The sequence below is a fragment of the Coturnix japonica genome, chromosome 5, assembly GCF_054131305.1.
Source record: "Coturnix japonica strain WE chromosome 5, WE-NBRP24, whole genome shotgun sequence".
Lineage (NCBI taxonomy): Eukaryota > Metazoa > Chordata > Aves > Galliformes > Phasianidae > Coturnix > Coturnix japonica.
This window is the reverse complement of record NC_140667.1, coordinates 5,676,294-5,697,500: the sequence shown is the minus strand read 5'-3', so window position 1 is coordinate 5,697,500 and position 21,207 is coordinate 5,676,294. Positions and strand designations below refer to the sequence as shown.

Here is a 21,207-nt window from a genome sequence, read left to right as displayed (position 1 = left end):
TTAAGAACATTTGCCGTAGGTCAGGCAAAGGGCCCGTCTAGCTCACTAATTTATTGATAATACATTAAAGTCCAGTTGTAACTCTCTTCTACTAAATGGAAGAGAACAGTAATTCTTCTCCTTGACCTTGCAACTACAGGATTCTTAAATTAGCCCAGAGCACTAATTTGGATCATGTGGTGCTTTATACAGAGTCAAGTACAACATTCCTATCAGCACGCAATTTATGTTTTGACAGCCTACCTTTGGGGATTGGTGCAACCAGGCTGCTTCAAGGCTTTCAGGGAGAACACAAACTATCTTTATTGATAGATGAAGAAGATTTTGTTGTACCTGCTCCTTTTTATTATTAAGCTCATTCTCAAGTTGCTTGTATCAAAATCAAGTAGGGCACCCAGAGCATGGGGAGAGAGTAGGCCAATGTCACATCCTTAATTAAGCACAGCCTGCTGTTTGTTCTATCTACGTACAGTGTGTGTGAGGAGAACTGAACCAAACACATTCCTGACAGAACCAAACCAGTGACCCAGAAAGCACATGGGAAAGTTCCTCTAAGTGAGATTCTATTTTATTTCATCTGTAAAATGAGATTTCAAGTGATAATAGGCCTTTCAATCAATCATCAGAGCGCTCCACTTCAGCCTTTTGGATCAGAACCCAGTGAGGAAAAAACATGGAGCTGCAGTAAACACAACTTGAAGTTCTTAAACTTTTGCCTGGTACTCCCCAGTCTGTATTGCATCCTGTTGTATTCTGGATGAAATTTAAGAGAATTGAACTGCTTGCTCCAGTACTACTTTGCTCAAGACTCTCATTTCCTCTCCTTCAGAATTCTTATGATGAATATTTATAATCTTCCAGGCATTGGGACAAAAAAGTCCCAAGTTTTGTTTGAAGTTTGCATATCATATGAGCTGGCTCAAAGGGCTGACAAACACAGGAGTTTTCAGGATCAGAACAACTGCATTGGAGGTATGGGTGCATTTGCAACATGTTGGTATGCAAAATTAAGCTTTCCTTCTCTTGCTAATCTTTCCATTCCAATATTTTTCAATATTTAGCTGATGCCCTCTTAACTGTTTTTATAACCTAAGGGTTTTCTGCTTTGTTTCAATAAATACATCTTTTTGTTGGTCTTGCACACAGACTTTTTTCTTTAATAACAATAGCACCACCTAGTCGACAACCTCATGAACTGCGCTGGGCAGAAGCAGTGCTGTAATTACAGCCAGTCTCTGAATTAAACTGAACTATTGAACTGCTTCCTAAAAACATGTTTGTGCAAGGATGTACGCAAGTAGTTATCTGTAGTTACAGCAGTGAAATAACCGCATTTAGTATAAAACAAGGAAATAATTGGACTCGCTACCAGTAAGTTATCAGTCTATACTAATGTAATACTGACAGATTTACACTGAGGAATGTACAGAAGAGAAATACAATATTAAAGAAAGATGTCGGTTATGGAAGCACCACTCAGATCTACATTGAGCTGTGGTACCTTTCTCACACAGAAGTTCCATCAAGGGGAATTAATTGCTCTCTTGGCCAAATCTAGACTAAGGAGAAATCTGGAGAAACACAAGAAAACTGCACATTCCACACTTGTTTCTCTCGGGATACACAAGAGGTGATGTGACAAGATATTTTACTAGTTCTACTCGGTAAATATTGATGTGTACATACCACCAGTGCAAGGAGAAGCTGGAAGGAAGAGGATGCAAACACAAGGCCAGCCCTCTGCAGCCACCACGCAGCACCCACTGACACCTTCCCACCTCACCACAGCAAGGGCCAAGGGGAGCTGCGCTCAGCATCTGCACCCAGAGCACTTACCTATCTCACACAGCTCTGTGCTTTGGCAGGAATATCATCTCTGACATCAGCACGAACCTCCACGACCCTTCCCACCAACATCCTGCTCCATGTTGTTGTATGGCAGCAGAGGGGCACGTTCACAAAATGGCGCCTGGTGCAGAAGCAAAGAGGTCATTGAGCAACTGCAGGCGGGAAAATGGCGCCCGCTGACTTCCATCAGCACTCACTGAATGTCTATGGAGACATGCGAGCTACTTAAGTAAACACAGCAATAAAAGATTCCAGTACTGTAACCCTGACCATCATCCAAATGCACATTTCAAGTACCTAACAATAATTTAATATTATTTTTATTCAGAAACAACTTTCTTTGAGGTCAAACAAAAAGGAAGGCCTTGTTACAACATCAAAGAAGTCATATATACATAGGGATATAAAGCCAATCACCATTTTCCCTTAATACTTTTACTGCCTTCTTTTAAATTCGTGTATCAGGTAGGCAACTAAGCTGCTCTTATTACAAGAAAGAACTGGAAAACATCACCCAACTCAATTAATGGCTTTTTTGGGGACAGCATGAGACTAAGCTTAGAGTTAGTTTTGTTCAGTTTTCTTCTCCATAATTGCACTACACAAAACAAGCTGATGTAAGAGACCGGGGGCAGGTAAAGAAGCAGGGACTTTTTGCCTGAGTGGATGTATTACATTAATTTCTTAATATGTGAAGGAGTGGATTACCCCTCTAACAGCAATGGGAAATTAGTTTCTTTATTTCTTCATTAAGACTGTGGGAGGGAAATTAATTTTCTACTCTGGTTTTCAAAATTAATTGAATATATCTTTATTAACATGATAAATACGTACACATACTTTTTGGTTGAAAGGATTCTCTAAATTAATCCTAAGCAGACATTTTCAAGGCAGTTTGGTAGCACACTACTTTTTGTTTAGTTTTCTAATGTTATAAAGCTGATTTCACAAGTCCACTCTGTTAAACCCATCTGCAGGGAAGAAAAGCATCTCAAAACAGTTTTTCTAGACTCATTTGTGCAGTGTCAGTTTGTTTATTCTTCACTTCTTCCTACTCCATCCTTCTCGTACCTACATCCTGGCAGTCTAAAACATACCTAAGTGTTTATATTCTCATGCATGCATCAGAAACGGTCTTCTTATTGCACTAAAAGGAAAACAATGTTTGAAAACACAGTCCACTTAGTTTGAAGAAGGTGTCCAGGTTTCTCCATGCACACATTTCCACTTAGATGAACTTAAAACATCTCAAAATTGCTCACTTCATTTCCTATGCACTCAGTGTCTTCATATCTGCACTGTATTTCCTATGGTGTACTTCCACCACTGCATCATTATATTATTTTATTCACATTCTTCTGTACTCTGCTTAACACCAACAGTATTTCTATTACTACAGTCACCACAGAACTTGGGCCTTTTCTGCTGGAACCAAATACCAGTGGTGATAGCCAATTTTCTGTCTTCTTGCAGAGTCAGTTAAAGAATAGATACTTAAGAAAACAGCATGCATTATTAAGCATAAGCTACTGTATCATTCATTGCTTCAAATTAAATCTAAAGCAATTAATTAGAAAATTATTTCTGTGAGAAGGCACTGCAGATTATATAAACTCAAGTGCAAGCTCCAACCACTACTACGACCTCTCAAGTGAAAGCCATCAATTTCTCCATCCAGGCTGGGAAATAACATCCCTAACTGTAAAATAAAATAAGAATGAGGCTATGAACGCAAAGAGTCAAACTGCCTTCAAAATGTTTGAGGAACAATAACATATAAGGGGACTGTCCTAAGTAACCATGTGGATCTTCCAAATTATTTTCAAACTGATAATATTATTTATATGCTGGATGTATAGTTGGAATAATACAAGTGTATAGTTGTAATTACAGAGTAAATAGCCAGAGAGTATCTAAGAAAAGACTCACCAGCGCTGAGGTTTTCAGTTGAGATAAATACTCACCAACATTGAGGCTCACCACAAAAACTCCACAAAGAAGCAAACTCCAGAACGAAATGCTACCTTAGTGGTGGTCAGACCTTAAATGGGATCTAGCAGAGGTAGGGTCAAGCTCCACCCCTTCTGGGAGCACAGCTAAATTACCTTCACCTGTGCTCCCACAGCTGACTCATCACTTGCCTCAGATGGTTAATCAGAGGTTCAGGCCGTGAAAAACAGTTTCTCTTACAATAGAATATTTTGCATTCATCTTCAAGGTTCAAAAAATTTAATCAACACTTTCAAAATTACACACAAACAAAAACTTCACCACATGTTCAGCATCAATTTGCCTTTGCAAAAGTTCTTGAAGTCACCTAATTTCCATGGGCTCCATCTTTGTTAACATGTTAACCATAACTTATCAGCATTGACTAAAACACACTCGTTGCCCTGAGAAATAATTTAGCCCTAACACCAAAGGGAAAACTGAGATTTTACCTCCAGTTCCCATTAAAGCACCTTAAGGAAACAAAACAAGAAGTCTGGATGAAAATTAACCAGATCTCAACTATCTGAGGAAAGGTCAATGGCCAAATAATCAAACTCTCACCAAAAACTTTTCCCTGGGAAAGAAAATCTGCAGTCCGGCCCACAAGTAGAATAGCACAGAGTAGAGCCTCTCCATATCACTATATGGATGATTAAAAAACATTCTTTTTCTTACTAGTGTTGCAGTTTTAATTACCCTACGTTAATGGAAGAGGTTATTGAAGACCCTCCGTGAGTCTTGGTATCAGAGCTCCAGCACAAGCTACTTTCATCACAACAAAACAAAGACTTCTATAGGAAGCATCCTCAAACTCGTGGCGTTGACACAGCCTCAGTAACCTTCTCCCATGTATAACAAAAAATCTGCATGAATGGGGAAACAATAGGACATGCTTATCATACTTGACACTGTACACAGTCTTACTGCACACACCCATAAGTCAGATTATAATAGCATGGTACGAATGCTATGAATATTTAGAATACAAATGCAGTGCTTCACACTTGCAGCCCAAAGTCCTTTCTTTCCTTCTTACCCATATGAACTTCCCAGATTAAGAATGTAATGGCAGCGCAGTTAAAGCTGCCACACGTTACCTGTCCTTGTGAGCCATCTCAACCATTTAAGGGATCTGCAGAATCATTTATCCATCAGTTTCTCCAAAAGCAAATTGTTTATTGGTGGCATTCCTCCTCAGCTCAACATCAGTAAAATAACAGCTTGGTTTCCTGCACAGGATATTCTAGATCATGACCTTAAGAAGGAACTTCAGTTAAGCATTAAAGAGTTTGGCATCCCTTGCTAAAGATATTTTGGCTTTGTTACAAATGTCACAACCTGTAAGCACATCTGAGATGCAGCAACTACAACCATCGTGCTGGGAATGAAAAATGGGGTAAGCACTTTGTACTGAGTAGCTTTCCCATTAACATTTGCATACAGACGACAAACTTCGTTGATAGGAGGTATGACTGTTTTTGTTATTGACTTGCACTCCGAGATCCGCTAGAGGGCCTCATTCAATTAGACAACAGCGTAGTTCCCGTCTTTGGAGTGTTCTATCCATAGTTTATCAGCCTATAACCGACTGATAAACACTGCACGAGAAACTAAGCCAGAACTACAAGAACTTAACAGTTCGGAAGCTGCACGGGGTCCTCCTCCACTCCCCAGACGTCGCGTTTCTCATTCTAACAGGAAGCGACTGAGCAATGCAACCATCCTGGCGTTACCTGGATAACGAGCAACCTGTGCTGCTCTTTTGCTGCTCTCTCAGAGCTCGGCCGTGCAACAAGCAGGCATTCAGCCACCCCACAAAGCGCTCCATTGAGCTCCCTCAGCCCTTCCCCGGTTTGGGACCGCCCCGACGGGGCGCAGCCGGCGGAGCGATGGGCGGGGGAAGTGCGGGTGATGTCCTGGAGTCCACCGCGCCCTTTCCAGGAAGAATTCAGCGCAGAGCACGGCGTCGGCTGGCTCCCGGTAGCTGGTTGTGGGCTCGGAGCTGCGGTGGGCAGGTAGGCACGGCACGGGCTGGGCTCTCCTTCTCCTCATCGGGGCTCTCAAGTGTCCTCTTTTCCGAGGGCGGTTGCGGTTGTTTGGGCGGCGCACGTCGCTCGGAAGTCCTCAGGTTAACTATGGAGCGAGGGGCGATGGCTCGGCCCCGCCGGGATGGCCGGCACGAAGGTCTGTCTGGCTTGAAAGTCCATCCGGCCCCCTGTGCCCCCGTGTCTCCAGAGCCTCCCCGGTGACATGTGCGGGGTTACGCAATGGCACGCAGGACCTGTTCGGGTCGGTGCTTTCCGTTCGGGATCCGTCGGTCTGAACGGCGTGTAGGCACTTGCGTTGGATGACTTCATGTGTGGGACTCATTCGGGCTTCATCGCTCGCGAGGTTGCGTTGTCACTGCGTTGAGGTGCGGGTTTCTGTCGGGCAGGTTCACGCCATGCTGGGGCTGCTGCTGCTGCTCTGCCAGATCCAGGTGGCCGTGTCGGCGTTTATTCACCGCGCACAGAGACTGAGAGGCCCGGAGCAACACGATGCCACACATGGTAAGGCACTGCCAGCACCACTTTGTGCTTCCCAGGAAAATAAGAGTATCTTCTTAACTTTGTTTCCCCTGAGAAATCTTTGGTTGTACTTTGTTTGCTCTGACTGCAATGCCTCCTAATTACTTCCATGGAAATGACGACAGACAAAATATAACAGGATACTGGTGGAACTGTTCAGCCTCTGCTGCCATACCACCAACATCCACCTCTGATGTTATGGGCTTTGTAAGATACCTGCCCTGTCTTCTCAGTGAATGAGGAGTGCCATAACCCTAACACAGACTTGTCAAAGCCTTCACACTGAGGAGGGAACTCCTTCAGGGCAGCAGGTTGAGCAGAACAATGCTGAACACAGGTTATTCATTAAAATCTGTACTGCTGTGGGGCAAAACAGGGCTGCCAGGCTGCCTCTTCCTTGTGAATTCATAGCACAGAACCCTCCCCTCGCAATAATAAGAATCACTCCAAGGTGGAGCTGGAAACTGAGGGGCCCAACTCTTCTATTAGTGATTTAGCAAGTAGAACAGTTGGCAAGAGCATGGGGTACCTGCAGTGGGAGGTTACCCCTGCAGCATTTTCTGAGCCCCTTTTACCACCAGAGTGATTTTATTCAGCACATTGTGTGGATGCATTTTTAATTAAACATGAGACGTGCTAAAACTTCATTTACCATCTTGTTGAACTGTAGCCCAGGGACTGCAGAACTGCATCTAGCAGAGGATTCAAATTCATCTGCTTCATTCTCCAAATACTTCCTTAACCACCATGTAATGTGTTATTTGGAGGTGGAGACAGGTGTATATTGATTACACCCTATGAAGTGATAAAGAAAGCAGATAAATGGATAAAAACTGAGAGAGAAAGAGTTTGTGTCACTGGAATTTAACATTCCACAATTCATGTTCCTTAAAATGCATTAATTACTTAAGTTAATTTGGAAGTACAGCCATAAGGTGGAATGATACAAAGATGGTAACAGATATTCAAAAGGTTATTTATGAGGAAAAACTCACCAATATGGACATCTTCACTGGGAAATGCTGAGGCAATCCCCAACAAAGAGCAATCTCCAAGTGATGCTGCCTTAGTGGTGGTCAGCCCTTAAATGAGGCCTAGAGGAGGTGGAGTCAAGCTCCACCCCTTCCAGGAGCACAGCTAAATTACTCTCACCTGTGCTCCTACAGCTGACCTGACACTTACTAACACTCAGCTGATTAATCAGAGGTTCAGGCTGTGATTACTAATTTCCCATACAACAGCTGATGTTGTTTGCAGTAAGGAATGAACTGCTGCTGAACAAAGCCAAAGATCCGCTTCAGGAGACTGAAATTACTCACGTGTGATTTGCAATGAACCAAAATATGGACAATGTAGTATTTATTGTAATATAATATTGTAATTATTTTCCATTTCCACTTTTTTTTTTTCTTGTATGACGACAGTATTTCTAGTTACTGCTATATACAGCATCAGTGTTTTAAGCATAGGTTATCATGCGACTACTTTGAAGTAGAAGATTTGCCCTCTTACACATGCACGTTGTTCCTTCTGTATACGCTGTAATACTTCTTCAATACACTGCAATATTAAAGGCACAAACAACCAATATGCAGGTTATACTTGCATATTCTTAGTTTACAAAGAACAAAATGTTCTGAGATAGCACTGCAAGAGCTATCTAAATATGGGGGTAAGAATTCCTGAGTGATATGGTAATCCAGCAAAACAAACCAAACACAGAGCTAATTTGTAGCTGAATACCTCTATTCTGAGTCTCATCCCCCTTTTTAACTGTCTGACTTGGTATAGAACAATGCTGTTTCTGCTTGCAATAATAATCTTCTGCTTGTGTTATTGAACCAAATAGCCTGGATTTGTTAAAGATTATACTTTCACTACCAGCCAAGCTGGAAAACTAGCTCTGTTATATAAAGATGTTATTTCTTAAAAGAAGCTGTAGGAAGAACAGGCTAAAACTTGACTATGAAGAATGTCTGGTGAGAAAACACATTCCTGTATTCCAAAGCCTCCTATGGTTTCACTAACTCTCCTGGAATCTTACCTCACAACTTACTGCACAACATGGCACCTAGAGTAAGCACAAAAGAGGGGAAGAAATAAATGTCTTCATGCCAGTAAAGTTCCTATCAAGCACTAATTTAAAGCAAACAAACAGGCCAGCCTTTACACAGAACTTGCTGTCCCAACAGTGAGAACAAATGTGAAATGAATAGGTGTCATGGTTTGATAATTCTGTAATTTTGCTATCAGTATTCCACATCATAACATCATATAAAGCACGTTTAAACCGTGACAATAGGACTCTGCTGCCATGATTTAAACTCTAAATCGTGTAAACAAACTTGCAGAATACTGATAAATATATTTTGAGGATTCTTTTTTAGCTCAGTAGGAATCTGGCTGGATTTCTGCTTTCTGCAAGTATTACTTTGTTCTGAAGGGCTCAGATGCCCCTATCCCAGAATGGGTAATACTCAAACTTGAACTTCCAACAGCTGTCGTGAGAACCAAATACTCTTGGCCAGTATGAGGGATAGCTGAAATGCCTTATGGGAGGAAAGTATTTCTATTTTATATTGCGTAGTTAGAAAAGACAGCAGCAGAGAGAGTGTTTTTAGGAGAAGAGCTTTGTGCTTCTTTCTCATATACGTAGTTGAGACATGTTAGGGGAAGAACATGTCACCCATTCCTTAAAAACCATTTAGCCTTCCTAGTTTGTTTTAAATAACTTTTGTTTTAAATCAGTGTTCACATCAGCAAAGGAGGCCAATTTATTCATTGGACGACATCTTCTGAACAACAGATTTGATTTTGAAGCATTCACACCCGATAACCTGGAAAGAGAATGTATGGAAGAGCTGTGCAGCTACGAGGAGGCCAGAGAAGTTTTTGAAGACGTTGATAGAACGGTAATTGTTCAGTTTAATATACTGAAAGAGACTGTTGAATAGATGATTACTGTATTTAAATCCTGAGCCCTTAGGAAAACAGCACAATTGAGACAACTGCTTGTCTTATAGTAGTACAGGCCCAAATTAGATGGAATTATTACTCTGGATGTACAGTGAATGGGCTTGCATATGCACTGTTCCCTTTGAGACTTTAGACAAAGGCTCCATTTCTGTGAAAGAAATGTAAATGAATCTCCACAAGTACCTCTTGTCATAGAAGAGCTATGCCTACACGTACTATACATGTTTCAGAATCTCAGTGATTTCCTTAGCAATTTCTCAACATCCAGGTTTAAATGCATTCCATCTATTAATTATCTGGTTTCATCCTTGTCCTATGCCACATGTTTTTTAAGTGAGGAGTACAACCTAGATCTACAGTTTAGCTATTGAAGAGTGTTCTTGTAGCATCATATTCTAAATTGCTGCATATACACAGCTTGGAATAACATTTAAACAATAACATTAAAAGAGAAAATGCTTTAAAAATCTTTTTGGCCCAGCAATAGAACATAATGGCTGTCTGAAGACTGACCCGCTGCAGATCACAGTGATCTCTTGTTGATCCTAGACATGCTCTGCCCTAACTCAGAAATGGAAAGGAACACCTGACATTGAAAAAGTTAGTTTGCAATGAAAGCATTAAACCAGATTCTTGCTGGAGCTTTTTTCTATCTAGCAAAATTATGGCTAAATACACTTGATGTACAGCAATCGTGCAACGTAAATGTTTATTCTCTGATATGAATATTATTCATGCAAATGCCTGATTCTTAAGAACTTGCTTCCATTCCTGCCATTGTTAAATCTGCCTAAAGTGCTGTATTAAATGATGGTCAATAATCCTGCCAATTATGGATCTTTTTAAAACTCTGCTTCCTTTGTATTTTTGAAGACCCAGTTTTGGAACGACTATTCATTGAACGGCCCTAGGATAAAAACAGGTAAGTAACCCTTTTCCTTCTTTTCTTATACTGCAGTATTTCATGTTTATTCTAATACCTTCTTAGAAATACACCATGTATTCAGAGAGCAGATCTGCGGCCACAGTCAAGGTCACGAGCACATGAAATAATATTCATAAGGTATCAGAGGAGAGATGTCTCAAAAGTGTCATGTACAGAAAAGGAAACATCACACTTTTGCTTTAAGATGAATGTGAACAGCAATCTTAGCTTATATTGAACAGATATCTCAGAGCAAGATAGACTGTCAAGAACACAGAAAGAACCCTATCTGAAAGTAACCCATGTTTTACTTTCAGGTGATGAACAACTACAAAAAATCAACATCACAGGACTTCTGATCGGTCCAATTGCTGCTGGAGGAATGTTAGCCATAATCGGACTCCTTATCTTCTACTGCTGCAAAGATAGATGTAAATCAAGGCACCCACCAGGGTAAGGAATGTCATTGCTTAAAAACAAGGCAAGCAGTTTGGTCTCTGAGGGTGGCATTTAAAAACCACCAGTGGTTGGTCTAACTGTGTCCTCAGGGAAGCCAATAGGAAATTTCTGACTTTCCTGGAAGCAAAATTACAATGGTAAGCACTAGTTACTCTGAAGTTAATCAGTAACACATAAACATAGAGCAACAGAACAACACTTGCATGGCTGGCATAACTTCTGGCTATTGTTTTTATTTTGTTAGTTACGTGTGTGTCATCTTAGATCCAAAATGCTAAAATACAGCATCACTGTAATAGGTTGGGTCCTGCAGTGGGAGGTCTAACATTATATTTCACTCTTAGAAGTACATTACATGCTTTAAAGAGCAGAGACTCTATGTCAGACGTGAAAAGGATTAGGTTGGAGAAAATGCTTCTCTGCTAATTCTCTAGCCCTTCATCATACAGTTCAGAGAGCACGAGAGGACTCTCTGCTCTCTCCTCCCTTTACACTTAGTGAACTATTCCTACATTGTAGCTTGAAGGGAGTATTTGGATTCTGATGTTTATGATTATTAAAGGCAAGGGCATTGGTTTTGTTTGGGTCTTGTTTGTTTTTTAATTTTACAAGAAAGACTTCTTTATTATAAGGAAAGCAGCTGTTTATTAATGCTGTTACCTTTGTTCAGGCATTTGGATCATGGAAGAAGCAGAAGACGAAGTTCGACTTCCATCTTCAGAAGGCATGAAGAACTCTCTTTAAATCCACTTCCTCCCAGAACTGACGACTCGGGACTACCAACTTATGAGCAAGCAGTTACTTCAGGCAGACAACATGATGTACCACCACCCCCCTACCCAGGGCCCCCAAAATGGGTACGGGCATTTAGAAAGTCAATGTCGCTTCCTGCCCCTTAGCTATGAACCTCCTCCTAGAGGGAGGAGGGATTCCTGAAGCATAACAAACTTTTAGAAAGTTCCCTACCTTGCATATTGCAAGATGGTTTACAAATATGTGAAAGATCATTAGCACAGCTAGGAGCAAATCAAGATCCCCTTTGGGAGAAGTGAGCAGTTGTGAAAGCAGCCGAACTATTCTTTGCACAAGGGTATTGTGCTGGGAGAATAAAGAATAAGTCTCGTACTGCCCCTCTTCCACATGCACTTTGAGCCATCCCATCATATTATTGATGTTTTATTAATAGTTTCATCTTGTTTCTTTAGAAGGAACATTATTTTAATTGCTCTTATTGACGGTAACCATTTTTTGGTGACTCAGTACTTTCAGTCATCATTGTAAGTCTGCTGTGTTGTTTGACATACTTTACTGCTGTGTGGATTTTCTATTCATCTATTCAGAGATTTGAGAATGAAAATCATTTAATGAGATTATCGTGCAAGTGTGAATATATCACTGCTTCTGGATTACAGTGGTTTGTTTTAAACTTTGCTGTAAAACGTTACTTAATTTGATGTATTTTTGTGATTATTATTTTGGATTTAAAAGAGTAATGAATCGCACGGCACATTGCACACCCAACAAACGTATACTTTATTCAAAGGTTTTTTTTGATACTCCAGCTTGTTATTTAGAGTAGAACACTGACCGAGTACCGTGAGCCTTTGGAAGTGACAGGAAGGATGCATGTGATAGCAACACTTTTAATGAGGGGCATTTCACAGGGCTCATGAAAATACACATTCTTTAACAATTAAACTACAGAAATAGTACAGAAACTGCACCTTCTGGAGAGTGTAACACTAAATATATGAAGTCAGTGAATCTGCAGCTTAGATCCTAAAGGTACTGAAAATAGGCATTGACTGACATTCAAGTACTGGCTACATGCACTGCAACAGTTTGCAAAGCACATACGCCATATAATAAGCACAACTTAAACTTACCTCCTCTTAGATAGGGAAAAAATTCCTGAGCAGTTCACTGGGTTGCCTCTTTCCTACAAGAGATTGTGAGGAAAAAATACACAGCGCTTCATTTCTCTCCAGACAGGTTTAAACATGTCTCAGTATGTAAATGCTCCTCACCATCACCTTGGCCCATTTCCCAAAACCTAGTTTCCGTGTTGTCCTTTCGACACAATACAAGGTTACATCATTAAACCCCTTACAAACATGGACAGATGATTACTTACAGCAAATAACCCAGGATCAGAAAGGTAGTCTCCAACTCCATCAACTTAATAAGTCACTTAACCTGTTTTTTTTTCATGAGCAGAAACAAGAGAGCCTCTGCTATTTCATTTCTCAAATCCTCTGATGAGCAACACTACAAACATGACATGTTTCAGTGTTTTTTGTGAGTAAGTGGGTGTGTGTGTGTGTGCACGTGTGAGTTCACTGGAAGAACAAAAACAAAGCGCCACATGGAAGTGTATTTCCTCACTGCAGTTCAGGAGAACGTGAGTCACGAAGCATTTGACTCTGCTTCTATCAAAGCCTGCCCTGAGCTCTTTTATTGGCTTCAACTGCTCTGGGATTGGAGCCAAAATAATGTGAGAGCTGCTCACTTCTGTAAAGAAAATTGTGATGTGCTACCATACTATTCAACAGTGCTATCCCAACCACACAAGATGAACTAAAAAAGCTGGTTAAAACCCAAAGGATAGCAAAGATTCAAAGACACAATGAAGTAGTCGACTGAGCAGAGACCCAGAATACAATTGGTGGGGTGTAGGTTCGTTCACATTAAGCCAGACACGTGGACTATCAGAAAAAATACTTCTGTCTAGGAGCTGGTATGCTTTGAGAAGAGCTTAGAACAGGTTTTAAACTCCCAATGCAGCACCAACTTCATTTAAGAAATAAGAAACACCTGTGATTGCTCAGGTTGTTCAGGCACCTTCAGTGAAATTCTCTAAGTACCAAAGCCTACTAAACAAATATTGAGATTTAAATGTCCAGTACTTAATGGTAAACACTTAGCTTGGATGTGAAACAAAGGATAACGTCTAGTAAGGGTTAAAATAACCCCTGTCAGATCATGAGCTTGTTTTGAGAGCAAAATCTTGATTTAAATTCCCTTTTTTCCTACATCTCGCTGCATTCCTCCCACTCTAAGCCGTAGTTCATGAATGAGCTGACTGCACTCATCCAGCAAAAACAAGGGGAGTATGTGAGTTGAACCAACTCAGATGTGAGCAGCTGTGCCTGGAAGTTGTGGAACCACAAGATCAGAAGGAGGACTGGAAAAGAAAGGAAATGAGGACTTGGCTCTCATTGGCACAGCGTGCTTTGTGCTGGCTCACACAACAAGTGCCACAGCTTTGTAGATCTACTTAAGTTATCTTCCTGAAGATTGCGACTCCTTTGTTTGAAGATATACCCAAGCTTCTTTTCTTTAAAGCAAACAAAGGCACAGCCCATAAAGAAATGCAAGGAGTACTTGCCCTGAGGCTCCCAGGTAAATCGTGCTCTTTGAAAGGCAGCAATTTCTTCCCTATTTACACATCTACCAGTGTCTAGTTTGACATTTGAAGAGGTCAAGTGCCAAATAAAATGCCAAATCTAATCCATTAAGCAACTGCAATTTTCTGCTTTCATCAGGACCACAATCACAACTGCACCTAAAAGACCAATAGGCTTGACCAGGACTCATGTTAGTCCAGCCCAACACCTGATGTACTTCTCATTACTTCTAATGGCAGATGCCAGGGCTTGGTGGCATGTGTGCCTACACAAACTCCATGCCAGGGCCTTATATCCATGTTCTATAGGTCAGCAAGCTATTTACAATGCTGTGATAGTACCAGAATAAAGCACTATCGTGATCTGAAATGTGATCCTTCCATCCACTTTCACCAACCCAGCCATAAGCTCAGACTTGCAGAATTAGCTGCACGCTGTGCTTTAACCACTTTCTTTGCTGAACAGCTGAAGCTGCTGGTCAGCTTTGCTGATCCAGCGTGTGCCTCTGACTCCATGTTGTTGCCATGGCTCTTCTCAGAGCATCAAAACTGCCCAAAAGCATATCAGTCATTTTGCTGCAAGAGCAACAGCTTCACTGGAAGCTTCTTCACACAAGGGAAAAATAAAAAAAGGCCTCTATGGTTAAACATGAGGGAAAAGCTGAGATAAGAGCAAAACCAGGCATCTTCTGCTAGGGAAAGGCAAAGGACAGAAGCAACGCCCTCTATAAAAGAAGGTGGTATTTGTGGAAAGATAATGGAAAAGCCTGGTAGATCCAGGTTTGTTGTACCTGCGGTTAAAAGGATGCCAAAAGCACAGGCAGCAACTGCTGGCCCTGAGAAGAATCGCTCCATTCAGTAGCACCTGCTGCCTCATGCACAAGGACCCCGAGTGGTGCTATCCTGGTATTTGACATCTGTGGTACTGGTAAAGCTGTTCATACCACGGAGCATTCTGCCTGGCCATATACAATAGGCAAATACTTGATCACAACCTCCAAACGACAACTTTGGGTCTCTGGAAGATGCATTATTTTTCCAATTGGAGACTATTTTGTTTAAGGAGAAGAACAAGCGACAGGAATTCAGCTGCTAAAAGCTGCACAGATTGCATTGCGGTGCTGTAATTAAAGATCTTACTCATAATGGCTTGTTTTTCAGAAAAACATAGTTAACTATTTGATTTTAAAAAACCCACATATAGTTTAATTAGTTACAAGCTACAAGCCCTGGATGTATTAAAGCCCAACTAAGGTCTCCGAGTCAAGCAGTAGTTGCTTTTGAAACTGATGCATCCCTTATGAATGCAAGAACTGAAACACTTCCAGCCAATGTTCAGAACCATGAAACTGCCTGGTATTTAAACACACACCTTAATGCGAACACATTAAGAGGATTTATCAAACATTTTTGCTGTGGATACCAAGACAACATAAAAAGAACTTGTTCTACATTCTGAACCACGCTCCATCTGCACACACACATCTGAAGGAAACCAGGTGGCCCCTGTAATGGGGATGAGCAGACATCCTGCAAGGACCTCTAAGTGTCCTTCCCCGACATAAAGCTACTTTTAGTGCATCAGCAGCACAAGTGCTTCTCTGGTAGCATAAAACTGGAGGCATTTTCTTCGGTCATGCCTGCATCACATGTAAAACAGTGACTGGCTGTGCTTCCCAGGGAAAGGCCCCTGCTGCAAGCAGTGCAGGCGCTCACTTATGCAAACAGAAGGAAAACTCACTCGGCTGGTTTGTCCTTGGCATGCTCTGATCCAATCTCCTCCCTCTGCCCCGGCCTCTCTGCACTTCTCAGCCTTTTCCATGCTGATGGTGTCGGCTCTCACCCGCCCTCCCCACATTGGCCCTGCTGCTGCTTGAAGCTGAGCATGGGAGAATCAGAACTTCAGCTTTCCTTCCTCAAGTCTCCTAGCTAACAACTTCCCCACTAAGCACTCCCTCTACTCCATTCACATCCTGAATATCACCCGTCTAATCTGATTAGCTGCAGGCAAGTTTCTCCTGCCTGCATTTCCCTGCAAAACCCTGTGGTTTGTCGTAGCCTCAAGTGCTACAAAGTGAACCTTCAGAAGCCCTGCTCAGCCACCAGCACACACCTCAATGTCCTGAGCAGTACAGAAGCCTTCAGGTGCTCCCTCACCTTCATCTACAGCAGCCTTTGCCCCGGGGCCACCTTTCACCTCCTTCCCACCTCAGCACATCTCATCCTGTGCCACATTCGTAAAATCATTAAGGCTAAAAAAGCCACATAACATCACCTAGGCCAACCCACCCCCACTAAAACATGCCCCTAAGCACTATGTCTGCCCTTTCAGTCAATACCTCCAGGGATGCTGACTCCACCACCTCCCTGGGCAGCCCGCTGCAACAACCGGCTGCTCTTTCCGAGAAGAAACTCTTCTTAAGACCCAATCTGAAGCCCCTACTGCCCTTAGCAGATGATACTGCATCTCAGGGTTTCTTTTTTAAAGACAGATTTTCAAAAAAGTGGAAATGACTAGGAGAAGAAATGACTAGGGTACTATGGTACCTACGGCTGTGGTTGGACTTGATGATCTTTGAGGTGTTTTCCAACCTGGGTAATTCTATGATTATATGATTGCATATGACCCAGAACAAGGTGGCTCCAGGGAGCCCTCATTGTGGCCTTCCAGTTCTTGAAGGGAGCACAGCTTATAAGGGTGGAGAACAACAGGACAAAGGGGAATGGATTTAAACTGAGACAGGGGAGGTTTAGGTTGGATATCAGGGGGAAGTTTTTCACCCAGTGGGTGGTGATACACTGAACATGTTGCCCAAGGAGGCTGCGGATGCCCCATCCCTGCAGGCATTCAAGGCCAGGCTGGATGTGGCTCTGGGCAGCCTGTTCTGCTGGTTGGTGACCGCACACATGGCAGGGGGTTGGAACTGGATGAGCACTGTGGGCTTTTTCAGCCCAGGTCATTCTATGATACGAGGCTCCTCACTACAGCCTCCTTTCAAGGAGCACGAGAAATCCACAACTCCTCTCCCAGGGCTCCTCTTTCCTACTCTGAGCAATCCCAGCTCCCTGAACCCACCAAATCCCCGCCTTGATCTTTAAAAACAACCCCCCCACACCCAAACCAGATGTTACTCCCAGCGCCCCCCAGTTATATTCAATTTTTCCGCGGGGGGCGTCGGTCTCAGCTCACGTGCGGCATCACGTGCGGTCCGCCGGCGGTGCCTGCAGGGCTGTGTGCGGACACCTGCGCTGTCGCGGTGCGTTATCGCCGCGTTATCCCCCTGCTGGTGGGACAGACGGCCCCGCACCGCTCGTCCTTGAGGCGGTGCCGTGTGCCCGCGGTGCCCCGTGTGTCGTTAGCGCCGGGCTGGCGGTGCTCGGTGCTGACGCTCAGCGGGAACAAGATGGCCCCGCCCCGGCCCCTCCAACAAAGCCCCAGCGCTCCGCTCGACGCGGCCCCGTCGCGCCGCCGCCGGCCTCTCCCTCCGCCGCCCGGCCCGGCCCGGCCGTCCCCGCCTTCGCTCCCCCCCCCGCCCGTCCCGGTGCCGGCCACCGCCCCCCCCCCGCCGCGCTGCCCGTAGCCGCGGGACCGGGCCGTGCAGCCCCGCCAGGCCGCGCGTCCCCGCTCGCTCATCTCCTCCCCTGCCCCCCGGCCGCGTTGCCGGGCCCCGCTCGCTCCCAGCCGCGGGCCGTGGCGGGGAGGTGCATCCTGGGAAGGAGCGGCCCGACATGGGTCCCCGCCTGCCCAACGCGCAACCCCCGCCGCCGCCGCCCGCGGCTCCGCGCGGCTGAGCGGCAGGGAGGGGAGCGGAGGCGGGGAGGGGGGGCCGGGCCGCGGCGGCCTGGCCCGCGGCGGGGAGGGGGCCGCGGCGCCGCCCGCCCCGCATGAGGCAGGAGGGGGGGGGGCCGCTCCCACCCGCCCCGCTCGCTCCCCGCCGCCGCCGCCCTGCGCTCAGGGCCCCAGCGGAGCCCCCGCCGCCCCGCGCCCTGCCCCGATGATGGACAGGAACTACCCGCCGACCCCCAGCTTCGCCGAGCCGCTGCCCCCGGCCGCCGCGCAGCCCGCCGCCGCCTGGGCCTACGAGCGGGGCAACGGCGGCCCGAAGCCCAGGTGAGGAGCGGCCGCCGGGGGGACGCGGCGGGAAAGGCCGCGGGCTGGGGCCGGGCCCGGCCCCGCTGGTACGAGCCGGGGCCCCGTGGCGGGCGAGGCCGCTCCCGGGCTGCACGGCACGGTACAGCACGGCACAGCATAGCACGGCATTATACGGCGCGGTGCGGCCCTGCGGTGGGGCGGGCTGCCTGCACGGGGCGCGCCGCCGCCGCTCTCCGCCCCGGAGGCTCGCGCCGGGCTGCGGCGCCGCGGGTTCAAGAGTTCAGGCGGCGCTGCCTGGGCCGGGCCGAGAGCGGGGCCCGCGTGCGGCGGGCGCGGACGGGAACAATGCGGCGCGGCGGAGGGGTCACCTCGGCCCGCGGCCGCCGCCGCCGGTTCCCGTGAGCCGCCCGCCCCGTTCGGCCGCCGCCTCCGGCGCTGCGTGCGGGCCGCATCGCCGCTAGAACGGCTGGGAGCGCACGGGGAGAGTTGGTGGAGTTCCGGGAAGTGCGGAGATAGCCCGGCCGGCTCGTTGGCCTCGCGGTGTTCTCCGAGCGCTGAACTCAGCCGGGATGAAACGAGCGTTGTCTGGGCGCTGGTAGAGCTGCAGTGCCGGTGTGAAGGCAAGCGGCACGATGAGCATGAAAACCTGCCTTTCGGATACATGCGTGTGTAGCTGGGGAGCTGCGGCTGTCCGGCCGTGTGTTGGTCCGCCTGGTCAAATGAACGGGGCAGCAGGTTGGAGGGCTGCTGTGCTCACCTGGTCCGGCCTCATCGTGCAGGCCACAGCGCTTCGTTTTGTTGATTCCCTCTGTGTTTGAAGCTGGATTCGTGCTTCAGAAGGTGGGGTTACAAATTCCCGGTGAATTTGCGGTTGTTGGGTTGTAGGGTTTGGAAGGGACCTTTGGAGGTGGTCAGGTCCGAGCCCTTGCAGCAGGTTAGACAGGAAAGCACCCAGGTGGGGCTTGTATATCTCCAAGGAAGGAGGCTGCAGCCCCTCTGTGCAGCCCGTTCCAATTCAGCACAGTCTTTGGCTGCTCTGCATTTCATTTCTTACTCCCGAGCTGAAGGTGGCTGCCTTCTGCAGCCCTATTGATGCTGGCAGTCCTATGGGAAGTCATGCCTTCCCAAGAATGAATTCTTTACAATTTTCATCAGTTTTCTATGTTACGTTCTCATTATTAAGAAAAACAACTTTCTCAAGTTTGTTACCAGGCTTTCTTTTCTCTCTTTCTCCCTCTCTTTATTTTTTCCTTTTCAACTTCATTTATTCTGTTTTCTCCTGGGTGCCCTCCAGTTTATTGTCGTTCTCCTTGAACTGCAGACAGTGCATTTTATAAGCAATTAAATTGATGTTAAGGCAGAAGATCTCTGTGTGGCCTGAGGCTCCAGGTTCCCCATTCCACAGAGACACAAGGAGCGTTGGGTTCCTGGCCACAACCTGGGCTCTATGAAGCTGCTTCGGTCCCCTCAGAGTTGCCAGCGGGGTAAAACAGTATCTCCCACTGTTCTATTTCATCTTCCTTTTTTAATCGTTGGACTCCTCTTAGTCATGTTAATATGTTGGCTGCAGTGGTAGTCAGCGACATGCCCTTTTTGTGTATTGCTCTTGCCAGTTTTCAGCATCTGTGGAGGATCATGTCATCTGTTCCATGAAGAAGCTTTGTATTTTCCAGGTCAGTTAAGAATCTGTAGCGCAGAGAAACACTGGATCCCTCCAGGGTCTTTGAAGAAACACGATTATTTTCTGTGTTCTGAAAAGCAACAGCCCCGCTTTCAAAACATGACTTGGATCTTTTTAATAGGTGCTATTTTAAAGCAGTATCAGTTTTGTATGTTGGAAATTCCTTGATGAAATGGTATGGGGAGCAGTCCCAAATGAGTACATTGCAGAAGCTTATGGGATTGTTGCCTGCTACCTATAACACTCAGACTGCTTTTCATTCCTATAAGTTTCATCTGGAGGCTGTGTGATAAATGGTATGTTTGTAAAGGTGGTGACTGAAATGAACTATGAATTGGAATACACTTGAAGTTCTCCTGTGCTTGGTTCTTTAAGGTTCACGTTGTTAGCTAACAATTAGAATACAGTAGGATGTAAACTGTATCAGGGACAGTGTTAAATACAGTCTCAGTGTGCACAGGTGTTTCTGCTCTCACTGATATTCACCTTAGTGTGGGTGGAGAACTGGGATGTCAGAGCTATGCTGGTCGCTGCTGAGGCTGGAAGCAGGACATGAAGGTGCTGGTGTGCAGGAGCAGAGCTCAAGCGCTCATGGTTTGCACTGTAGGTTGCTTCCCAATGTTCCACCCGCTGGTTTTGATTGTGGCTGACAGGTAGTGATCTGAACAGCTGAAGCTGCGTTAATCTGATGTTATATTACCGTGTTCACCTGGTACTTGACTGAAGAGAATGTGGCCTTCAGGTGGTACAGCAATATTTCCGTCAGGCTGTCCTGATATTTATGCTGGCGCAGGCTGTGTTGTGGCAGGCCGTGTTCCCTTTGTGTGCAGAGCCTTGTTCGCAGTCGTGGCTCATCAAAATGATTTCTCCTCCCTACAAGCTTTGCTTCTGTCGTCCTGTACTTAACTTCAGCCATCTGGTTTTTATCCTGCTCCTTATTTCTTGCAGGCACTGTTTTGTCTGTGCAGTGGCACTGTTCCTATCAAAGGAAGCGTGTGGTGGAGTATTGTAAGGACACCGTTACCAGGTCTGGTTATCCAGTAGTAAATAGAAGTCAATGAATTGAGAATGGGTGGTGCAAATGGAGATCACCAGAACCTCTTTAGCTGAGAAGAGATCAGTCCCACTGAGGAGCGCTTGGGCAGCGCACCCAAAGCAGCCTGTAGCAGGAGGGCTGAAATGGGCACTCCTGTCCTCCACGCTCCCTATTTCCCCCATGTCTTTTATGCTGTCTGTCTGCAGCTGGAAAGAATTCCTGCA

General features: G+C 45.4%; 3 protein-coding genes across 17 annotated transcripts in view; 2 read left to right on the top strand and 1 right to left on the bottom strand.

The window, feature by feature from the left end:
- Positions 1 to 17,493, bottom strand: part of CCDC73 (coiled-coil domain containing 73) — a 66,342-nt gene extending 48,849 nt beyond the window's left edge. For 9 of the 13 annotated variants that reach the window (XR_014946937.1, XR_014946936.1, XM_015863495.3 and 6 more), the window contains exon 1: positions 1,837 to 2,062. The gene's annotated coding sequence lies outside the window, so the exon portion shown is untranslated. Of the gene's footprint in view, positions 1 to 1,836; positions 2,911 to 17,363 lie in introns of those variants that run through there. The other 4 variants (XM_032444718.2, XM_085549912.1, XM_085549911.1 and 1 more) reach the window with 2 other exon arrangements.
- On the top strand, positions 5,780 to 12,221 carry PRRG4 (proline rich and Gla domain 4). 2 transcript variants are annotated; one of them, XM_015863506.3, is made up of 6 exons: positions 5,780 to 5,855; positions 6,275 to 6,389; positions 9,156 to 9,319; positions 10,257 to 10,305; positions 10,626 to 10,761; positions 11,438 to 12,221. In XM_015863506.3, the coding sequence occupies exons 2-6, from the start codon at positions 6,284 to 6,286 to the stop codon at positions 11,664 to 11,666; spliced, it is 684 nt and encodes a 227-aa protein (XP_015718992.2). In that variant the 5' UTR covers positions 5,780 to 5,855; positions 6,275 to 6,283; the 3' UTR covers positions 11,667 to 12,221. The 2 variants fall into 2 exon arrangements, with proteins under 2 accessions (XP_015718992.2, XP_085406050.1); XM_085549924.1 differs by lacking the exon at positions 5,780 to 5,855 and having other exon boundaries at positions 6,081 to 6,389.
- QSER1 (glutamine and serine rich 1) overlaps positions 17,407 to 21,207 on the top strand; it is a 31,832-nt gene continuing 28,031 nt past the window's right edge. The window contains exon 1 of one of the 2 annotated variants that reach the window (XM_015863508.3): positions 17,407 to 18,284. In XM_015863508.3, coding sequence (XP_015718994.2) covers positions 18,169 to 18,284 — 116 coding nt within the window. In that variant the 5' untranslated portion in view covers positions 17,407 to 18,168. Of the gene's footprint in view, positions 18,285 to 18,568; positions 19,107 to 21,207 lie in introns of those variants that run through there. The other variant, XM_015863509.3, reaches the window with a different exon arrangement.